Source organism: Hesperophylax consimilis, chromosome 18 (genome assembly GCF_061612785.1).
Source record: "Hesperophylax consimilis isolate HC1 chromosome 18, BYU_Hcon_1.0, whole genome shotgun sequence".
NCBI lineage: Eukaryota > Metazoa > Arthropoda > Insecta > Trichoptera > Limnephilidae > Hesperophylax > Hesperophylax consimilis.
In genome coordinates, this window is record NC_142853.1 from 14,646,790 (window position 1) to 14,669,338 (window position 22,549).

At 32.0% G+C, this 22,549-nt stretch overlaps 1 protein-coding gene across 1 annotated transcript in view; it reads left to right on the forward strand.

The window, feature by feature from the left end:
* The first annotated feature begins 217 nt into the window (after window positions 1-217).
* LOC149415413 (uncharacterized) overlaps window positions 218-22,549 on the forward strand; it is a 71,117-nt gene continuing 48,785 nt past the window's right edge. The window contains exons 1-2 of the mRNA XM_089642212.1: window positions 218-406; window positions 9,807-9,966. Coding sequence (XP_089498338.1) covers window positions 218-406; window positions 9,807-9,966 — 349 coding nt within the window. The remainder of the gene's footprint in view (window positions 407-9,806; window positions 9,967-22,549) is intronic.

Here is a 22,549-nt window from a genome sequence, read left to right on the forward strand (position 1 = left end):
TGTTTTCCTTAATAACTAATAAGGCTCAAAAATATCCATGTGGACCTTGAAAAATACCTGAAATTATCCAAAACAAATTTCATTTAAGTGCACTAAAATACATTTAAAAGGGCCATAACCTGGAGCAAATCCAAACTACAATAAATACAAAGTGAAATGAATCCATATCCTTCACTCTGGATAGTAATATTCGTACCTTGAATGCCCGGTAGCCGCGATGGCGATGTCTCTAACGCAGGCAATGAATCACTCTTCCTCCGTGTACATCTACTCCATACACGAGGATTATGTGGAGCTGATGCCGACGTGGGGTTTTGCCGCTTCAGCCTTCGTCCTTTTCCTGATAGGCTTTTTTGGCTTCTTCTTGAATCTGATGGTGATCGTGCTGATGTTCAAGGATAAACAGGTGAGTTCCATTAGTTATACAGAAGAATTACTGTGAAATTATTCTTTCATTGAACCCTTTAGTAATTTCATCAATTTTGTACAATTTGCAATGTTTTCTGTGTATTTCAAATGCGTTATATACATCTTATTTTTTAATTTTCCATAAAAACAAATACTTTCTTAGAAACAAGATAAAATTACCATTCCAGTGCATGCTTTTTAAATAAACATTACTATTTCTAAATAACAAAATTTTAATATCAAATGCGAAAAATATTGTCAAAATCGCTAACACATTTAAATTTTTACTCCGATCATAGAAAAATTGAGAGAACTCGATATTTCGAAAACACGTTCGTTTTGTTTGGCGAATTTGTAAGAAAACTGTTCATTCGATTTTATTTAGTTAATATAATAAAAAAATAATTTTCAAAGTTAAGCCGATTGTTACGATAGCAACGCGAAAAATGAATGATTCATTTTGGCTATTTTTAGGATTTTATTTATGCATTACGGTATAAATCTTTGATACAAATTGGAAAGAATGATTATTTTTCTTACTAAATAAATAATTTTATAAAATATGGACGCCCGGTCTCATATATGACCCTCAAATGCTGGAGGGATTAATATTTACCGATTACAAATAATAATTACAAAAATGCCACGTTTTCGTATGTAAAATAGTTTTTTAAAGTTAGAACTTTTTATAACGGTTCTTGTTCATACTTTTGTATGATAGAAAATCAGTATCATTATTGGAATTTTTTATTCATTTATTTGTCACAGTAGGTACTTACACACTCCAAGAAACATGCTGAAAACAGCAAATGGGAACTTTACTTGAAGTTTAAATTATCAGTCCTTCGGGGAGCTTTATTGTACAAAGCATTAACATCTTCTCTCTCGATTATCTAAAATTAACTTGTAAATGCCGGGACCTGTCAAAATTGATTGTTATTACCATTTGTTCAAAAGCGGAAAAACATTTATGAAACTTTGCTGCGGCGAGTTGATCAGAAGCAAAGCGATTTATTTTGTATTTTCCTCTAGTACAAAGGGCTGTATACTCGGTACAGAGCAAGAAATTATATTGCTGTGAAAGGCGAATGTCAAGACCACACAATCAAAGTAAAAGATGGCCCAAAGGGTTCAACAGCACATCAGATAATTAATTGTATTTAGAAATTAGTTTAATTCTGACATTAGGCCATTGCCGATTAAATAACTAGACAAGGTATATTATTTTATGTAAAAATCAAAATATCAAAAGGTATTCTTTAAAATTTTATGTTGGTTTTACCAATGTATACGTAGCAACAACCTTTTCCCTTAGTATAAAAAAGTGCATGGGATCTTCCACGAGTACACTTGTTAGGCACATATAAGTTATCTTTCAACGTGATAGTATAATTCCAGATTAACTTTAAAAAATGTTTTCCAAAAATATTTTTGAAGTTTATACTGTGGTAAAAAAATGCGTTAGTTATTATATTGCGATATTTATTTAACATTAATATTCACCAACTTGTTCAACTTTTACTAACTATGCAATAGAGGATAAAAGCTTTCGTCATAATTTTTTAAACATAGTTAAACAGACCTGTTTTTTTTTCAAATATTATAATGGTCGCTCTATAATTTAAAACGAACTTGTTTTCTCGGATAATACGTTGTAAAATGAATATACTTCTATTAACGTTAATGAGAAACTTCAGTTAAAACATTAAAAGTCCCACGCTTCTGAATATTTTTCTGCTGTTGTGCTAATTAAAAACCTGAACCCACGCAAGGAACTCAATTTTATCGTTCTCATCGGAAAACTCAATTAATTGTGCGACAAACATAAAACCGAAACCGTTTTCTAAAAAAACTTATTTCATTGCCATTTTACATTACCATTGAAAGGTGATGGGTCGAAATAGTCCGGCTGGAGAAGTCAAAAAGGTCTCCCTTAAACAGGCTCACCCGATCCGGCCCACCACGCAGTAGATGGGCGAAAGCATATTTTTAATATAAATAAGAAAAATAACCTAAAGTAAGCCCTATCACTCTCAAAAGAAGAAAAGTTCCTCTTCACTTCCTTAGAGCTTTACGTAGACCATTATAATGAGCATCATGTACAACTATATTGAATTTTACACAAAGTTTTGACATACTCATTACTAAATTCTGGGTATCATTACTCTGCTAATGTCGGGGTTAATTTAGTTATTGTTTGTGCGTTTGTGATAGTTACTAACCTGTTAACAAATCCATATTATAAATTTCACATTAAAAAAATAGAGGCAATTCAAAACAAACTCTTAAAATATCTCTGTAACAGGTCATTTGTAAGATTTAATCACTATGCAGAGGCAACTTCATACTTTAAAATAGATTCATTGATCGTACGAAGGCATCACATAGATCAATTATTCCTCTCAAGGCAATACTCTCAAATAAATCCAGAATATTAACGACGTAAGTGAAGTAGCCGTGTACAAAAATATAAGACGCGCGGCCCTGGTGTATTGAACATACCTGCGATTGAATTTTCCCTATCAAATCTCTACAATGAAGTGAGAATCTTAACGAAATAAATGAATAAATTATGTAAAAACAATATTTAGCGCGCGGTACGGTGTAAGGGATGGACCTACGGTCGACTTTGCCCTAGCAGGCCGTTAAAATTTTGTTTATTTTAATTATTTCCGATGAATGTATTACTAAAATCTCTAATTTTCATAGAGGAATCCCTCAGAAAGTTACTAATTTAACATCTATTAAAACAAAATCTAGTGCTTACCGCTAATTTTATACTTAAAAAACGATTTATAACATTTGGATTAAATATTTTATTAATTTGAATATATATAAATATAACTTAATCCGTAGGGATCCTTTTAGAAACATTGGAGATTTTAAAAATACGTTCATCAGAAATAATTAAAATGTGAGCGTCGAGCAAACCCGTTATTAGAGTCTCGTGTCGCCTTAACAATACTATTCAATGCACAGAGATGCTAAATAAGATTCAATTTAATGTACCTGCACGCTCCACACGCTCTTCTGTACTGTTCAAAGTACATCGACGCTAAATAAACAATAAAAAATCTTGCTTGAACAGACTATGTAATAATAACTATAACGTAATATTAAAAGTGGAAATTTTCATTTGCGATCTTATCAAATACAAAAAATTCCATAAAATAATAATTCTCTGATATTTGATGACTACCTACGTAACTTTTTTGTTATTTATATTTATAATTTTGCTTAGAATTTAATTTGTTTTATATAAATCCTATCTTCTTACGGTTACCAATAAATGACAACCGTGATCATAAGAATGTAAATTGAAAAAATTGTTTTTCTGAACTATTATTATCACGAATTAGTCTTTGTTGTTGTGGTTTTATATAATTCTGTATTCAACTAAGTTAGTATTATATCCTGTTTTATATTATAATGTGATATTATGTCCTAATATAACACATAATAAGCTCCATAAAATCAATGTTTTTTCTTAAGTTTCCCGAGCAATATATTCTCATAAATTTATTTTTTTACTCTTATTATGTTGTCTTAATAGAGGTACAGCCACAAGGAGGAAATTAATAATTGATTTTATTATGTGGCTGTACTACACATGTGCAAACTGAAAAAATATAAACTGTCGATTTCCCGAAAAAAAAATATATTGTGGATCTACATACTACACGCCAACGAACTGCAACATGACAATATCACGATATACTTATCTAGATAGAAAACAGGATGCTGTAACTCCATCGTGATTCTTTTGTACGTGCGTTTTTTTGTGCCTTTACACTTTTGACCTAGTTTTAGAGGCAGCTTTGTAATTAAACCAATTGGCTTCAGGCCTGTTGGAAGCAGCATTCAAATTCAGGTTAATTTTTCTTATTTATCATTTCCTGGGTAAATATTTCAATTGTTTTACAAACTACACGGTATTTGTATGTATGCAACGTTTGAGTTCAGTATTTTCTATTTTATAGTATTTTCTTACTTTGTTATGTTTTCCAGATGTGCTGTTTATATATAAAACTTATGTTTACAATAATTTATGAATATCTTCAAAAAGTGGGTGTTTTATGGTTTGAATAATATAAATTTTGTTGTTTATGCCATGCAAAATCCGCACTGGGAAAAGTTCTGAAAAATAAATTCACCCGAGATAGTAATAGTAAGTAATAATAGAAAAATTATCCACGCGGATAATTTACATTTTTTAAATTGCAATTTTTGTTAAATATCACTTCAATAGCGATTCATAAGACTATAAAGAAAGTTATATATTAAAATGTACTCGTGGAGACATGTCATTAACTTGCACTACGTTTATTGTTATCTTATAGTATAAAACAATGTCTCTATCCGTCTGTCTGTTTATGCGTTTAGTTCTTTATTATGCATCGGATTTTGAAAAAGATTTCTCTATCATTTAAAGAATTTCTTCCGCAAGGTTTACATATTTCGTATTTGACTTTGTTTTTATTTTAGATATTGTTGTTTATTTTGTTTCTATTTTTCTTTTTAATTTTGTTTTTTTTTAAATTTTGCTTTGCTTTTTTTGATATTGCTTTGATTTTTTATTTATTTTGTAGTGCTTCTTTAGATGTTATTTGTAATAAATAAAAAAATAACATGTAAAATCCCAGCCGGGCGTGTAATTAGAAATAAAAAATAAATATATTTATATATTTATAGAAAGTATAAAAAAAGCGAGTAACGCTGGGTACACGTCAACTAGTTTTTTAGTAACTAATTTCGCAGTACGGATTGTGGAAGGTATGACATTTTTTGAATACGCATCTTAAAAACTGGAAATTCGTGCTATTTTAATGAAATTTAGCTACCTGTAGTGCCAGCTGAGAGAGAGGCCTCGATGTAAGGTTTAATGTAATTACTTAGTTACGAAAGCTAATTATAAAGGATTTAATCCGGTATATATCAAATAACCAACAAACAAATATACGATTAAAAACCCCTAATCTTTTTTACTTTAACCCAAAGTTTGACAAAGTTCTAGTAGGTAATAATAGATGCAATGAAATTCATAAATTCGTTTAAAATGATAATAAATTATTAAAAGAAATTCAAAGCATGGCTGAATCTCGGGACAGTTTTAAAGTATTCAAATTAAATAGGAATTTCTTACATCGACCCAAAAGTTTCCAGGCTGGTTATTAAAAGTTTGTTTTCTGAGAATTAATTTGTAATCCTTCGCCTCTTCCCAAACTGTATGGCAAATTGCCGAAAACCTTCCAAAATAACCCATATTTACGTTCAAATAACAAAGTGGTCGAAAGCTTATAAATTTTCTATTTTTATTCTTATTTTTGAAGCAGCAAGACATTACAAATATGCATTACTTTTTTACGGCTCCAATTGACTGATTTTCTGGGTTTTTGCGGTTTTTCCTGTCACTAAACCAGTGCTGCGCAAACTGTGTTCTCTCCGAAGCTCGTTTTACAATTCCACAGAACATGACATGTAATAAAATACATTTTAACCACGGATAATGTCATTTTAACATTGCAGAGTAAAATCGTCAAAAGTTATTTTACAAAGATGAGTTCAAAATAATGCCACTGTCGCAATACAACAATAAGATACCAACACTTATCCAAATTTACCGGTAATACGTTACCATGAAAAATCTAAGAAAACAAATATAGGAAAAGTTATTTCACGCATGCGAATGTTACAATCTATTTAGACACACATACTTTTTAAAAGCCTTATTAGCATACGCAGCAAGCGAAACTTACGATCCAAATGGATTGAAATGTGTAGTTTTTTCGAAAGATATATCCAATTGTCACCTAAAGAATAAAGTAATAGAGTAATGTAATAAATATAAAGAAAAGTCAATAGATCTGATAATAATTAGGTACTGTCTTTTCATCAGAATCAATAGTCTTTTGGTGAAGTATTACTTCACAAGTCATAGAGTGATGGAGTTTTTTTGCATTCGGACCAGTTGCTCCGAAATCAATATGCTAGAACAAATCCAGAAAACATCGTAAAAGGTACAGCTATATGCGGACTCATAGAACCTATCCGAGGTTCATACATCATATAGACTTACATGAGGAAACAACGCTTTTGTACAATCAAATCTCCAATACGCTGTAATCAGCTGGGGATCTGCATGCAAAACTACTCCCTGTTGAAATTGTACAACGTCTAATTATAAAAATAATATTGAAAAAAACCGAGAGATTATCCAACACACCTAATTTTTGAAGAATTTAAAGTTTTAAAATTTAATGATCTTGTCCAAAAAAACATAATAACTCAAATAATAGAAGAAAAACAAAATCACAGCTTTTTAACTAAAAGTCGCACTCGTCAAAAATTTCCAATACAAAAATGTAACACCACTTTTGCTCACCATCATTACATATATCTAAGGAAAAAATACTTCAACAGCCTACCCGAAAATATCAGGACAATAGAAGACGATAAACACATACTTAAAGCAATTAAAGAGAAGTTCAATGTAAAAATACCAAAATGATGTCACTATCTTTTTAATTAATAATAAATTTTAATATTCATAATTGCAAACCCTAAATATTCTTCATCTTGATGCTCACCACTCTTCTAGACATAAGCGCCAACTTCTATAGAAGAGGAAAACTAAAAATACAAAAGCAGTGAAAACCAATTGTATGAATTATTTTAGTTAACATTATTAATTATATTCTCTAAATTTATTAATAATTATTTAATAAATATAATTCATAACAGAAGAATGAAAAAAAATAGATTAAGCCTAGAAACCATACGTTATACAAATATTTAGTTTTAATTTAATTCATAACTCGAAAGCCCATTCGATAGTCCTCTCGGAATGCTATGGCATATACGAGTGTCAGAAAATTTCATTCATAGTCGTCGCCGTGACTAATTCAAAATATATGTTTTGGCCACAGACATGGGAATTAATAGACGAGAAGATAATGGCGAGGGGTAAAATCAACTGTTGAAGAACGAAGGGGGTTAAGCTGACTGTGATTCGTCAATAAATCAATCTGAGAGTAAATAGGCATCTCGCATTATAATATCACCATTTAGTTCTTAAAAGTAAAATCTGCTTTTGAATGAATAGACATTTTTACATGGGAGCGCAAATTACTCGCCACGTTATGAACTAATTTGCGAAGTCCAAATTCGGCAAAGTAAATTTCTTCTGTTTGCAGAGTCGTAGTTAGTTTCAGAGTATTTAGTTAAGACACTTTTACAAATGTTTCATAATTTACTTACCCCAGTAAACAACGATGAGCACACTTGAGAATCGCTACATTGTGTTGTGATAGTATATGTTTCTAAAACTGATCCATATAATACAGTGTGAATAAGCTTAAAATAAAGTAAAATAATGCTTACTTATGGAATGTAATACGACAATTGGCTTTATTCTCTTTTTCACATCTATTTTTACAAGTTTTCATATCACAACAACATTTTGCCGTGTTATTTCATAAAATGAACCGATGATGCCTCGACCATAGTTCGCACAAGAATGATGACGTCACGTTTTCAAATTTCACTTGAGCCATACGCGAGCCCAGCCGGCTCCAATGGAACCGGTATGGGGAGTGGGGATAATACGCTTTTAATCACTTAGGGCAGGTCTACTAATATTCATATGTCTATGGTTTTGGCACAGAATAGCATGACACGAGGAACGGTTCTGTAAAATGAAAATTCTATAACAGTGAATGTATTTAATTACTCTTTAAGAACCGTTAAGACTTTTTTGCATAATTATCTTCTCAAATGTTAAGAGCGTCCGAATGAAAATATGGTTCTGTAAATGGATTACTGATCGGACGTACCATAAAAAAAACAGAACCAAGTGACCTGTAGCGCATTCTGAAAGTTCGGCATGTTTAAAGTCCGGTCGGTGGCTGAGTTGACATCGCGTTTGGGTCCCACCCAGTCGTAGTATGTTCAATTCATCGGTTGACTAAGTCCTCCGTCACAACACAAGCAATATCTTCCGCTTACTGTAGTGGTAGTAGGAGGTTTTCAAACATTGTCAGGTTATTCCTAACCCCGGAATGTTTTTTGTCTTTCTTATTGAATAAAAAAAAATGAACAGTAACAAAATCTAAATAGTTTGACTATATTAAAAACTGAATCACATTAATGGTTATGACGGGGGTTTGCTTAAGGCTCACATTTTTACTAATTCCCACGAATTCGTAACGATAATATAATAATAATAACAAATAATAATAATAATAATGGATGACTTGTATACCGTTTTTGTGCAAAATCACCTCAAGGGCGCTGTACAAATGTATAATACATTTCTACAGTGATCTTTGTTATTAATAACTATTTATGGAGATAACATACAGTACAATAATTACCTAGTAGGTAACTTGAGATTAAGACTTAATTAAAATGATCTAATTGTTTATTAGCGAAATTTAGATACAGGACATAATTAGAAAATTGGATATAACTGGACTTTCTCTCAGGAATGGTATATTTAATTTAAGGGTATGACAAATTAAAAGTTAAGTTTTTAGTTTAGACCTGAATTCCGTTGGAGGGAGTTTATTCCAAACCTTCGGCCCAGATACTCCGAAAGCGCGATCACCAAACTTAGTATTTGGCTTGCGCTTAGGTTCCATCAGTCTGCCTACAGTACTATAGCTACACATACATACATTTAACATACTATACTATACTATACCTACATATATACATTTTTATATTATTCATATTTTTTTTGTTAGAGTGATCTCTATGGATGTAAGTTATATGTATTTAAGATTAATTAAAACTGCACCTTACCATTAAAATATTTTATGCTAACGCTTTGAAAATTTTATAAAACGCTTTTCAACTATAAAATTAGCGGTAAGTACCACATTTTATTCCTCTATACGATAAACTAGTAACTTCTCAAGGGATCCTTTTAGAAACATTTGAGGTTTTAGTGATACATCCAACAGAAATAATTAAATTAAACCCCTCGGGAAGATCAATTTTCTAGGCCTGCTATGGCAAAGTCGACCTATGTCCGTCATTGTTTTTACACGACTTCATCACTTATATCGTTAAGATTCCACTTTGTTTTAGAGATTTTCTAGGGCTAATTCAACCGTAGGTCTGTCCAATACACCAGAGCCGCGCGTCGCATACTTCTGTGCGTGCGTTCTTCACTTACTTCGTTAAGATTCCAGCGTTATTTTAGTAGATTGTCTCATCTTAGCAAGAGTTTACAAGAGTAAGTAACAATATTAAGAGTCCCAATTGCTAACAAACTTTTGGAGGCGGTGAGAGGATGTCATCCCAAAATGGGGTACTAGGAACGGGGGAAGTACCCGGTTGCTGTTGCTTTATGACTCTAATTTATGAAATTATTCATTATTTATTTATTTCCTTAGTTGTGGACGCCCCTGAACCTGATTCTCTTCAACCTCGTGTGCTCCGATTTCTCCGTGTCCATCCTGGGCAATCCCTTCACCCTCATCTCCGCGCTGTCCCACCGCTGGGTCTTCGGGAAGACCATGTGCGTGCTTTACGGATTCTTCATGACTTTGCTTGGTAAGTTGTAATGTTAAATATTTGATTATATTTGGTATAGTATAACATTCCAACGATTATTAAATGTTACTAGCGACTTACGATGCAGTTTTTCAACGATTATATCTCACTCTTCTAAACTGCAGTAAGTATAAATATGTCATGGTTTTTTCAGCATGAATGGAGAGTTTCATGGGGGTATTACAATTAAAAGTTAAAATGAGATAAACTATGAATAAGATACCTAAATAACGGAAGCGGAAAGAAACTAGTTTGATTTATTTTGACTTATAATGGTGTAACAGAATAAAGCTAAATTAATACAACGATAAAAGGTGCAAATGAAAAAGTGTGAAAGACTTAACATTATTGTAGAAAGCAATACACATAGCACTTTTTGGTTTGACATATTTAATAAAATAAAATAAAATACTTTTTCTTTTAAACCACGAGTTTTTAATACTTTTTAGAACAAATTATCATTAATTATTATTATTAACTATAGAATTTTCAGGTTACAAATTATTACTAGAAAATAATACTAGTAATAATTTGTACCCTGAAGATGCTTGAGTAAAACGAAACCGGTCGGTTCTAAAAATTATTAAAAACTCGTGGTTTTAAAACAAAAATTATTGTATTTATATGAAAGACTTCTCTAAAATTGTACAAAGGATTTTGATAAGTGTATTATAGTAATGTAATAACGTTTTTAAAGTAAGTTTGGTGTCATTATTACAAAAATAAACAGTTTTTTGATTCAACATGTTTTTAAATGTTGTTTATTTACACCCGATTGGGTATTTTACAGAACATAGGCCCGGTATAACAGTCAGTCCGTATCCTCGCTATATGCGACATTCGTCGCGCAATTTTGAGCTGGCTAAATCGGCCGCTTAAACCATCGGTAAGCCGTAGAATGGAATCCCTTTTTAGACACCAGCAGTAACAAATGTCTAATATGACATTTACGTGAGTAATTATGTATTCCAATCTCACCGAAATATACATAAATTGCGTTATTTTATCAGCATGGACTGTTACATTCATCGAGCGATGTGAAATGTTAATGTTATTCATTGATAATCAATAATCAATAGACAAGTAGTCTAATAAGACCGTGTTTTCAGCGGTTTTTTGTCAAAATTTCGTGAAAAGTTTATTGACTACATCTAAACAAATACTGTTTAAAATCCTGTATCCTCGTGTATTGTACCATGCTAAGTGGGGAACTTTATCAAAAAATCAACACGTAAATTAGCCCGCCTAAAACATCTGGAATTTTGAAAGATGGCGTAGGAGTATAGATATACCACTCACGCAGCATGGAAAATCAAGTACTTTCCTCTAATAAAATCATAAACAATACGAGTAATATTTCTGATATCTAGGCTTCCGACCTACACACGGATTATGTTCCAAGCCGGCCTAAGTTCCACCTTTACTTTAAATCAACCTGTATACCGGGCCATAGTAAATAGTACATAGCCATACATTCATAAGCCACCTTAAAAAGTATTCCGAACAGTTGAACTGAATAATATCAAATATAAACCAATATAAAAACACCCCCATACACACAAGCCCTGCTTATTTATGGGGTGTACATCAAATACATATATTATGTAATTAATAACTGTACTATATTCAATATTGTGTAATGTAAATCATGTATCTTTTTTTTACTAATTAAAAAAAAAAAAAAAAAAAAAAAAAATAGTAATATTAGGATAAATGGTGCACATCAAAAAAATTATAGATTTGCTACAAATATTCTAATAGACTGAATTTTTTTTGTATACTTTAAGCATATTAATATGCTTTGTAACTGGTAATTATTATTAGTAGGATATTTGTAGCTCATCGAAATATCGATTAGTTTACTATCTATCGGAATTATGTGGAATCAAATTCATTCGCAATTCAGGTATCGAGTATCTGGCCGAAGTATCTGATGATTTACTCATAAATATTAATTTCAAAACGTAAATAAGTTGGGTTATATTTTCCGATGATTGCTTTCTTTTTTAATCACCTTCACACGCGCAATAATACATTTTTAAAGCACTCTATAATATGTTCGTATCTATATCAACTTCTTATAACGTGTAAACCTAGTGGAAAACTCTAGAACATAATGTTAATTGATTTCCCAACTATTCTTAAGAATGAAGATTGGTAGGAAGAAAATGCCATATTGGCAATTTCTTTGTACATAAATAAATAAAGAGCTCTCATCATCTGTTTATTGACCCTTTTAGTAAGAATTTTAAAATATTTTCAGTATTAAATAATTATAACCATTACTGCCATGTTTCACAACGTAAGTTGGAGCTATTTAAATAAAATAAGAATAAATATAATTTATTTTGATTTTTGGAATAACTTAATGAGTAAAACCTCAAATAGTAATATTTATTCATTGAAGACAATATTAGCGATTCCAAAACGAAAATTTGAAACATAAAAATAAGATAAAAGATATGGTCATACATAAAAGATAAGATTCAACTCGCAAGATTCGCTAATATTGTCTTCAATAATTAAATATTAAAATTTGAGGTTTTACTCATTAAGTTATTCCAAAAATAAAATATTCATCCAGGACTTGCATAAAAAGTCAATAGATGTCGCAAATTAAAATAAAAATAAGATATATACGAGTATTTATCTAAGACACTGTCTAAATTGCATTTAGATCGGGTTGAAATCCAATAAAAATGTGAGGTATGATACAGTTAAATATGACCGAAGGAGATAGGGTCCCATTGGCTAAGTTGGTAGAACGCTGTCCCGGTAAGGCAAGGGTCATGGGTTCAAGTCCTAGATGTGACCGTATCTTTTTCTGATTTCTCGGTTTCAAATTTTCGTTTAATAGTCGCTAATATTGTTTTCAATAATTAAATAAATATAATTCTAAGAACGACCCTCTTTATCTCCTATGATTTCGGTAATAATGATTTCTGCATAAAATACTGTTATTTTGCTGAGATCTTTCTATAAAATCAAAGATCAATGCTTTTGCATTTTAACGTGGGTGTTTAAAATTTTAGTGATTTGAGTTATTCAATTAATACTTTGTGAAAGCCTGGAGTTTGTTCCTTAATAACCAACATTTCCGCTGATTTTCAAAAACGTTTTTCATCTAAAATAATCTGAGACTAAACTAAAGACATTTCATTGTTATAATGGGTATTACGAAGAAATGGGTATTACGTAAGACCCTTCATTTATTGGTGCGTAATGTTTTCGCAAGTCATTAAGGTTTTGCATAGGCGATTTCTATTTTATAAAACAGTTTAATAACTACAAAAACTAAAAAATACGGAAATATTGAAATATGGCAGAGTTAGCCGACAATTAAATGGTTTTTCTTGACGCATGCGTTAATGGTGAAAGTCTTCGAAGTAGTATTATTTATTATTGCCTGTAATTACATCTGTCAGATAAGCAGCTGACAGTACTTCTGAAGTATATTACAGATTCCGGAGTAGGTACCAATAAATAAAATCAAGTTTAGTGCAGTCTACAGTATTAAAGCATGCTGGGTGTCGACAGCAATATCTACCGGATGATAAAATTTAAAATTGTTGGAATTGTAGCCCGAAAGTAATAGAATATCTGTCTGATAAAAAACCGCTGTTGTATTATTTTGTTGAAGAAGTTATTAATAACAAATCTAAAAGAAACATGAAACAGAACAAGACACAAAAAATAAAAAGATAACGGTACCAGGAATCGAACCCAGTATATCTTGTCTTACAGGGACAGCGTCTTAACAACTCGAACATTGGGTCGTGTTTATTAAACGTCATATTTGTCTTCTTCTTCTTCAATGATATATAACATTGATGGGTATAACCTTCGAAAGTTAAAGAATATATGTTTATAATTCTGGTTTAATAATAGTTTTGCCTTTGAAGATATTTCCCAATCGCCGCGGCCGCCCCGCCGGTACCGACGATGGGATTTTCGTAGGAAGTGGGTATCTTAAACTGGACACACACGGTAGAGCCAACGTGTGTGGGGAAATTCAGATGACATGGCTCGGCAGGCTTCAAATTTCACCGCGCCTAGCCAAATAGCCGTTTCTCGTCTCGGCCGTAGGTATGTGGCAAATCCCCGAGCCAATGTCATTGTTACTAACTTACATATAGGTATTTTACTTAATAATGATAAATTATATATTCTGGAATTTTTTGATGAAATAAAATAAAATAAAACTTAAAAATGGCTCGCGGCACTGCCGTGTTTTTGCTATCCACGAGTCAACATTCGTTTGATATGAATTCAGACTTTCAGAACTCGAGTCGTATGTACGGCCTCTTGAAAAGAATGTGATTTTGTTCTGGACGATTAAAAAATATGTGGGTACCTATTTTATTTCTTAGAACCTAGTACCTACTTAATATTATTTATGCTTTTGTTGAATATTTATGAAAAAATATCATTTTTTCTTTACCCATGTACCATTTTAGTTCACATATCGAGTTATTCATTCGATAGTGATATAGATCAAAATGGCCTGGCTCGACGTGGCTCAGTTCGGTCGTGTGTGTCCTTTTAATTTAGGACCATTAAAATATTGCATTATAGGCTTAACCCTGCTTCGTCCGAGATTTGGGTAAAAATATATCATATATATAAATTGATAAAATTATTTTCGACACAAATTGATATTTCCAGTTTTGACGGAAATTGCATTACAAAATGAAAATATTTACGTTCATCTGTAAGTTCCAGACAGCAAAGCAATTTTTTTTTTATTCTAAAGTTGAACCGTTCGGTTCCCGCGGCGGCGGTACCCATACCCTCCTTCGTAATTCGGTGTTAATTTAAAGGACGCACACGTTACTCTTTTTAAAGAAATCTATTATTGTCCCGATTTTTACGGTTTTTAAAAACCCCACTTTACTTCTCAAAAATTCAGATACAAAATAATTAGAATGATTTATAAAAACAAATTAATCTTTTAAATTGCTTAAATAAATTATTCACGTGGAATTCCACCACGAATTGTCAGTATCAAGTTAATATTAACAAATTTAAATCAGACATTAACGGAAAATTGAAATTAAAATCTGAATCTTACAAATTCAAAAATTGAAATATCTTTTTTGAAGCGCAATTTAAGTGCAATATACCTCATAGGCGTAATATAAACAGACTAGCAGTTAAAAACCCGCTCCGCGGGTTTTGCCTACAGACCCCCTATGCAGAATTTATCCGAATCACACAATTTCAATTTGACCAATCAGAGGGCCTACATAGTCCAGACGCTAGGACAATAATACTATCAGATTTTCTTCCGCACTTTTCGCAATTAACGATGTAGTTTACTAATCGACTTCGTCATTTTGCCCATGAAGATATCTAGTACGTATTTACGTATCTAAATCTTGCTATTTAAAAGTAGGAACTCCTTTACATGCATTTTATAGTCATGCATGTATTTTTCACTTACTTATACACCCTCCATTTTCCACTATTTTACTTGTTCAATTTATCTTTTTATTTATGTAAAGAAAAGCGTCTGTGGCTGGAGGGCAGGCGGCATGGATTTTATTTTTATAAAAGTCTACAATTTTACTCCGAGATTGACGAAATTTTGCACACTTGACCTTCAAAACGAGAGAACGGTCTTTGGGTAACGCCGAAAACTTCAGCATGCAACAAAATAGAAACCGTTGGGTATAATTAGTAGATATTAATTACACCGGTGGATTTAACAAAACTTTATTTAAAATGGCACTTAATTTTTTTAAACAATTTGTAGGGTAAATTATAGGGAGTTTACATCTCCCGAAAATAATAATGACAACATTACTTTTACCCACATTCTTGTGAGGCTGGTATCATTGTAAACCTTCGCGCGATACCTCGCGCGGCAAATAATTCATTCTGTCTCCAACAGTCTACAGTCTAGCGTACGCGATCCGTTTTTGTTCATAAAATTATTGTAACGTGAGTTTTGTTAAAATAAAAACTAAATTGGAAATATCCGAACTCTCATTATTGCACATCGAGAGTAATCACGCAACCTTGGATTCTTCGGATTTGAGAATGGCAGAATGAATCATTCAGCCAATAACCCATTTAAATTGGCGATAATCACAATCTTCCAAAAATTAAACAAAAATTTATGAAAATAACCTCTCGGAATATTACATAGTTAGAAAAAAATCTCCTATATTTATCAATGGTCCGACCAGAAAACGCGGTGAGTGAAAAATATATATTTCTAGTAAGGACTTCATTATTTTTCACAACTATCATTTCACACGATTTTATTTTATATATTACCGACCACGCTAAAACAAATGCTGTTTAAAAAATTAAAAAGATATTTATAAAAACTGCATATATACCGTTCGTATGATAATTATTGTAGTTATTATTTTGAGGCTTGTTTTAGTATTGATTTAAACTTTCACCTTAAACTCGATTAGATTTTAATTCAACCATTAATTTAATTAATCACATCATAATTTTTTTTTATCTAAAATATTTGTTTCAGATAACCAAAATAAGGAATTTTGTATATTATTTTTAAAAGTGATATTTATATTTTTGTAAATAAAATTGATATTTATGATGCAATACAATTTTTAAAATGTTATTTTAGGGAATAGTCACCTTAAGGATTCTGTTAAAAAAATCTAAACTTAAAAAAAATACGTGAAAGCAGCAGAACTCTCAATTGACGAGTGCTGGGGCCGTTAACTTGGTGCTTTTTTATGTACCCAGTACAATTTCTGTAACAACGCAACTAGCTTAAAACAAAATTTTCAAGCTTTGAAATACTAACTTTCGAAAGGAAGACATTTGTTTGGCTTTAAAAAATTGCGAAATATCATTTATCTTATTTCTACATTTTTCAGATTGTTTTAACAATCTTTAATAAAACTTAAACAAATCCATATAAAATTTTTAAGACTTTAAAACAACAACACAAAGTTTCTTAGTTTGATAGGCAGTAATCTGGAGATTTGAATCAAAACAGTGAAACATCAAAAATATTCTTCTTCTTCTTAATATATAAAAATCACGTGTCACTGTGTTCGTACTCGCTAATCTACGAAACCGCCTAACCAATTTCAATGATTTTTTTTTAATGTGTATCGTTGGTTCCAACATGAAATATTGCACAGTTTTGCATCTGATAGGTGACGTTAAATGTACCTAAATCGACCATCAACTCCTCCTACCTAAGTCATTGTATCTTCGAAATCCCAATTGTCGAGGAAAGCGGTTTAAAGTATATTTTTGTCACCGATTAAATCAAAATTATTAACGTTTTATTCGATTTTTTGCGGTTCTCTTACAGATTTTAGCCAATGACACCATCTGTAGGTAACATCTGTTTCTCTTTCCTGACTAAGAAACGATGTAAATGATGTGGAATTTCATCGATTTTCTACTATTGTTGAGAATAGACACACTTAAGTGTGGGCTACCTTAAGTAAGGCTACCTTTGTCTTACCTAATCCTTAAAAATAACATCACTCTAAAGCTTGGGATAGATTTTTGTTACTTCACAATCTTCACAAACAGATTACGAGAATTATTTCAATTTATTTTTAAGATGATTGGAAAATTTCAATTCCATAAGCAGGTGTTCCCCAATTCTTCCTTCCTAATGTATTATGTTTCTAAAGACAGCTGGTCTCCAGACAATTCGCCCATGCACTCTAAAAGTCCATATTTCACGTTTTGGCATATTTCTATCGCGAAAACCGGTGTAACTAACCTATTCCCCTCCCGAACCCTTTTACAATATTCCCTCTGCTATCCGTAAGAGATACCGTTTTGTATATCTTCGGTATCCGAGATGTATTTAAATTTTCAATTGATGTAGGAACATTCCACACTTTATTGTGATCCATTTTTAATCTGTTCTGAATTAAAGATACGCCAAGTTATACACAAATGTTTCAAACACTTAATTTTTATTTATTTAAAAGCAGACAAAATGATAATAAGATTCCCGATGCGTATTTAGTAGGAATTCAATTATGTACAACAGAATAGCGAATTTGGATCTACGAGAATAATACAAGTTAATAATAATACTAATAAAAATTAGAAGAATCATCAATTAAAATACTTATGTAAGTTAAAACATTCTATTATTGGTTTCTAAATTAACTTTCTTTAAATTTACAAAAAATACATATTTTCCGCATTTGACTTGCATATATTCTACATAAATGTTTTTTTCTTATAATTTTTCACAACAACAGCCGCCATGTTGGCTCTAGAAAAAGATGCATTTTCGTTCTGTATTATTCAGAAGTAGGAAAATTCTTCTCTAACAAAGAAACGATTTCTATAAAATATTAGTGTAATATTAATACGTCCCTGACAAACAAATAATATCTGTAATACAGCGGTACTTAAAGTACCAAGTGGGTACTATCATATTATAAAGTGCCTATTTTTTCTCTTTTTTACAGTTCACTTACATTTCTAATTTTGAAAATAATATTTCTAAAATAATAAAAAAGTATTTTATTCTAATTTCTTATGACAAAGTAAACCTATTCTGGTTAAAATCCATACACAACAATTTTTATTATTAGTCATAGAAAATAAGTTATAATTTTATCGAGCGGCTTAAAGTAAATTTTATAACCACCCCTTTGTATTTCAAAAGCTTGAAGTAGCATTTATCAAAGCCTTCTAGTTTCGTTATTTGTTAGGTAAAGGAACTTAAAAACAATTCAAACACTTCATTAACTTTTCTATCTTACTGATATAAAGTGCATAAAAAGTTTATTTTTTCCGAAAGATTTGACCAGAGAAGTTAACTTTTTGTTAAAAGATGTGTAATGGAGCATCGTTAATTTACTGCTATTCCCATCTTGAACAAACATCTCATCTCCAAATAATGCAACTACGACTAATGAGATGCAAATTAAATCTAAGTATTTGCATCTCTCTGCGTGGACTTTTAATGTCCTAGATAGAAGTACCTCAATATTAGATTCGCACAGGAAGAGAGTGTAACAAAGTAAACCAGGGAAGTTGTGCATTAGGCATGTACGACATAATGCAACTGAAGGTAGAATAAAAGCATTGTGTATTTTAAAACATATAATCCACAATATCCACTAGGTAGGTGAGAATGCAGGCAATACAAAACGTGGAAAAATGAATGAAGTGATGGCAAATAAAGAAATTCAAATGGTAGCCGCACACAACAATTTTCTGATAACAACCCTAACATAAGGACCCAGGTATGAATTCCAAGGAAGACATGACACAATCATGGAACACGATTGCGACAAAGCGATATTTCAGTAACCTTTTTCTGTTGTGGAAAGATGGATTTTGAAAAGCCCCACCTAGTATTTAGCCCTTCGAAAAAAAAAATCATGACGAATTGTACGTAACACGGAACTCACGGAAACTCGGAACCTGTGGTCGGTTATACGGCAGAAAAGATACTTACTGATACTATCCGTCTCCTTGTGACAAAAGATCGGACGGGTGTAAGGGGTAGGTAAGGATTAAACTAAATCGTAAATAATAATCGGATACATGTCGGAACATAGATTGGATAATCGGACAGAAATTATAGATTACACGTCCAAAACAAGAACATCAACCCGGAAAAATTTAAGTAAATCTAAAAATGGCTGAGTCACAAGGAAACTACGAATGCATTGAATGCATGAAAAACAAAACAAAAATATAAGAACGTGATTTGAAACGAGGCAAAAAACGAAAACGTTAGCTACCCTCTATTTTATAGATAACAGGTAAATCTTTGTTGCAGGATGCATACAGACACCGTCGCTATTTTGAAAAGAGGCTACTCTCACGACCCCGTCAGAACCTAGTTTCACTTCCTTTATCTTATTGTTCGACCTTTTTAATGGACGATGACTTGATGACTAACAGATCATTTAATTGAAGGTTAAAAATAGTTTAGTACCAAATAACGCGATTTTGAAACGCTTGTAAATATTCCAGCGCTGCCAAATATGTTGCGTCATTTTATGCTAATGTTCTCTTCACATAGTCCCCAGAAATGGGTACTGGAATTAGGATTAAGATTCAAAATATTCCCTTTCGTAAACATGTACGCATTAGAAGTTCAGGACAAATATTTAAGAATTTTTGCGTACCTATTAAATGGCGTTTAGCCCCGACGTAATATCCTTATTGTAATAAAATATGAGAAGTCCAACAAATTTACTGTTTTTCTCAAGGATTATTGGAAATTTTGTTCTATAACTCAAACGAGAAATGCGAAGCCGCCTGCAAACGCGAAGTAAATTCTCGTGATCAATAAAAAAATGTAACTTTTGAAAACAACTAGAGTTACATGATTAATTAACTTTTAAAAACCTTCCTTTTTCTTTCATCGAATATGAAAGGAGACATCCATGGATTCCAAATACATCTTACATTTTTGAAAGAGCAAGATGTTTCATCATCAAATGTAACCATTCCACTACTTGTGTGGATCCGGTGTTGAACCGGAGACAGTGAATTATATTTACGGCTTGAAACATGTCATTGTCTCCGTATTTTTGCTATCAAATCTGACCCAACTAGTAAATCAATTTCTCCTGGATACCGAAACTCTGGATCGGAAAGATTTACATTGTTTAATTCTCCAAACGGTTGTTGTAAATCCACGGGCGTAAGTTAAGAAGTGATATTTGTTATTACTATCGCTTGCCCTGACACAACAGAATTATTATGAATTGTATATATTTTACAAGACGCTTGACCTTGAAGATTGTTAAACTTAGCGTCATAGACACCTCTAATATTACCTCTAAATAATCGTTGTGGCCAGGTGACTCGCCACGCTCATTCTTACCGGGACTGCCCCGTGATAGTGGGGTAAGCTGCCTTCGATACGCTTGTATATTTTCATGTTTTAATTATACTTACACCTGTAAATATTCTTTTCTTTTCTTCATTATATCACTTAAGATGCCAAACCATCAGGCGAACACATTGCTGATGTGTCCGTATTTTGAGTTACTATTAATGTAAGTTACATTATTTCGTACTTACAATCATGCATGCAGGGACATTGGAGGGTCTAGAATCTTTTAAAAATAAATGTATCTTCTTTTTACAAAAAAATAGTCCGTATGCGGCTAATGAGGTTACACAATCAGTTTCCTCACACAGCCGTTGGGAAAGGGTAGGTCCCCTCCAATGTCCATTTTTGACTCTAATCCCGATATTAATTTTTCCGTCATGAACGAAATTTAACTTCCCGTATCGGTTAAAATACGCGCTCGAATGCGTCCCGAATCGTCGAGGAATTCAGTCTGCGAGGTAGGTAATATCAAACACCTTTTCATCCGTAAGCAAAATTGCACGTTACCTTATCCTCGGTTTCAGTAGTAAGGTTGCTCAGTGAAGGGAACCTTTTATAACTATGTAACAGTTTGTTGTGGATTATGTTGCATTATCTACATCTAAATTTAAATCGGCAATTTTTATTGAGGTGCGGATTCAAGTATTTGAAACATAACCTTTTCCTTTTTACGAATTCTATCCTGCTGCCTAAATTTAATAAAATATATTCCTCACGGTTGGTTCGGTAATGTGCACCATTACATTTCCAGCATTTATTTATTCATTCGATGTTGGGCTGCCAAACACTGTATTAATTTTTCAATTTCATTTTTCACTATGTTTTGCAAAGTCCTAATTGCTAAATAGGGCGAAAAATCACTACAAACGTGACCGTGCCGTGTAAGTATATACTGCCTTACTGGTTTTAAAGGAGAAAATACATAATCATCCTTTGAAAATCGATATTCTCCTCTCTGATTCGAAATTACAAAAACATTTTTTGAATATCCCTAGTGAATAATATTTATAACAATCGTGTAATGAAATATCAGATTTACAGGAAGCATCAAATACTCTCTGAATTTTAATATAGTTGCTAAATGTTTGCACAACCGCATGATGTGAAATGTAATACGTATTACTCATCTCAGCCTATTTGGAAATTCTTGAAATGCAACCTTGATCTAAAAACTCCTTTATATTTTTACAAAAATGTTCTGCTTATTTTATATTTAACCACATACGTTATAGAATCTTAGTCTAGAATCTTAACTAGACGCTGATAACTTAGGTAATTATCGACCCGTTTCAAACTTACCATTTATTTAAAAAATCCTGAAGAAAATTGCTGCCGCACAAATAACCAGTCACTTGAATTCAAATAAATTATTCGCAAAATGTCAATCTGCGTACAGAAAGTTCCACTTAACTGAAACCGGACTATTTCGTATGCTATCAGACATAATTCTGGCCGTAGAGTCAGGTAAGTTATCACTTATCTCACTCCTAGACATGAGTGCAGCGTTTGACACGATTGATTATGAATTCCTCATTAGGAGATTAGAGGAAAAATTTGGTTTGAATTCCGACATAAAAAATTGGCTGGTATCCTATTTATCCAATCGCTTACAAGCCGTGAGGGTTGGAAATAAATTGTCCAACTTCGCAACACTTTCTTCAGGGGTACCCCAGGGATCTGTTTTGGGTCCACTTCTCTTCATCCTTTTTACAAATGATGTCGCCAAAATAATCGAGTCATTTAATCTCTTGTCTC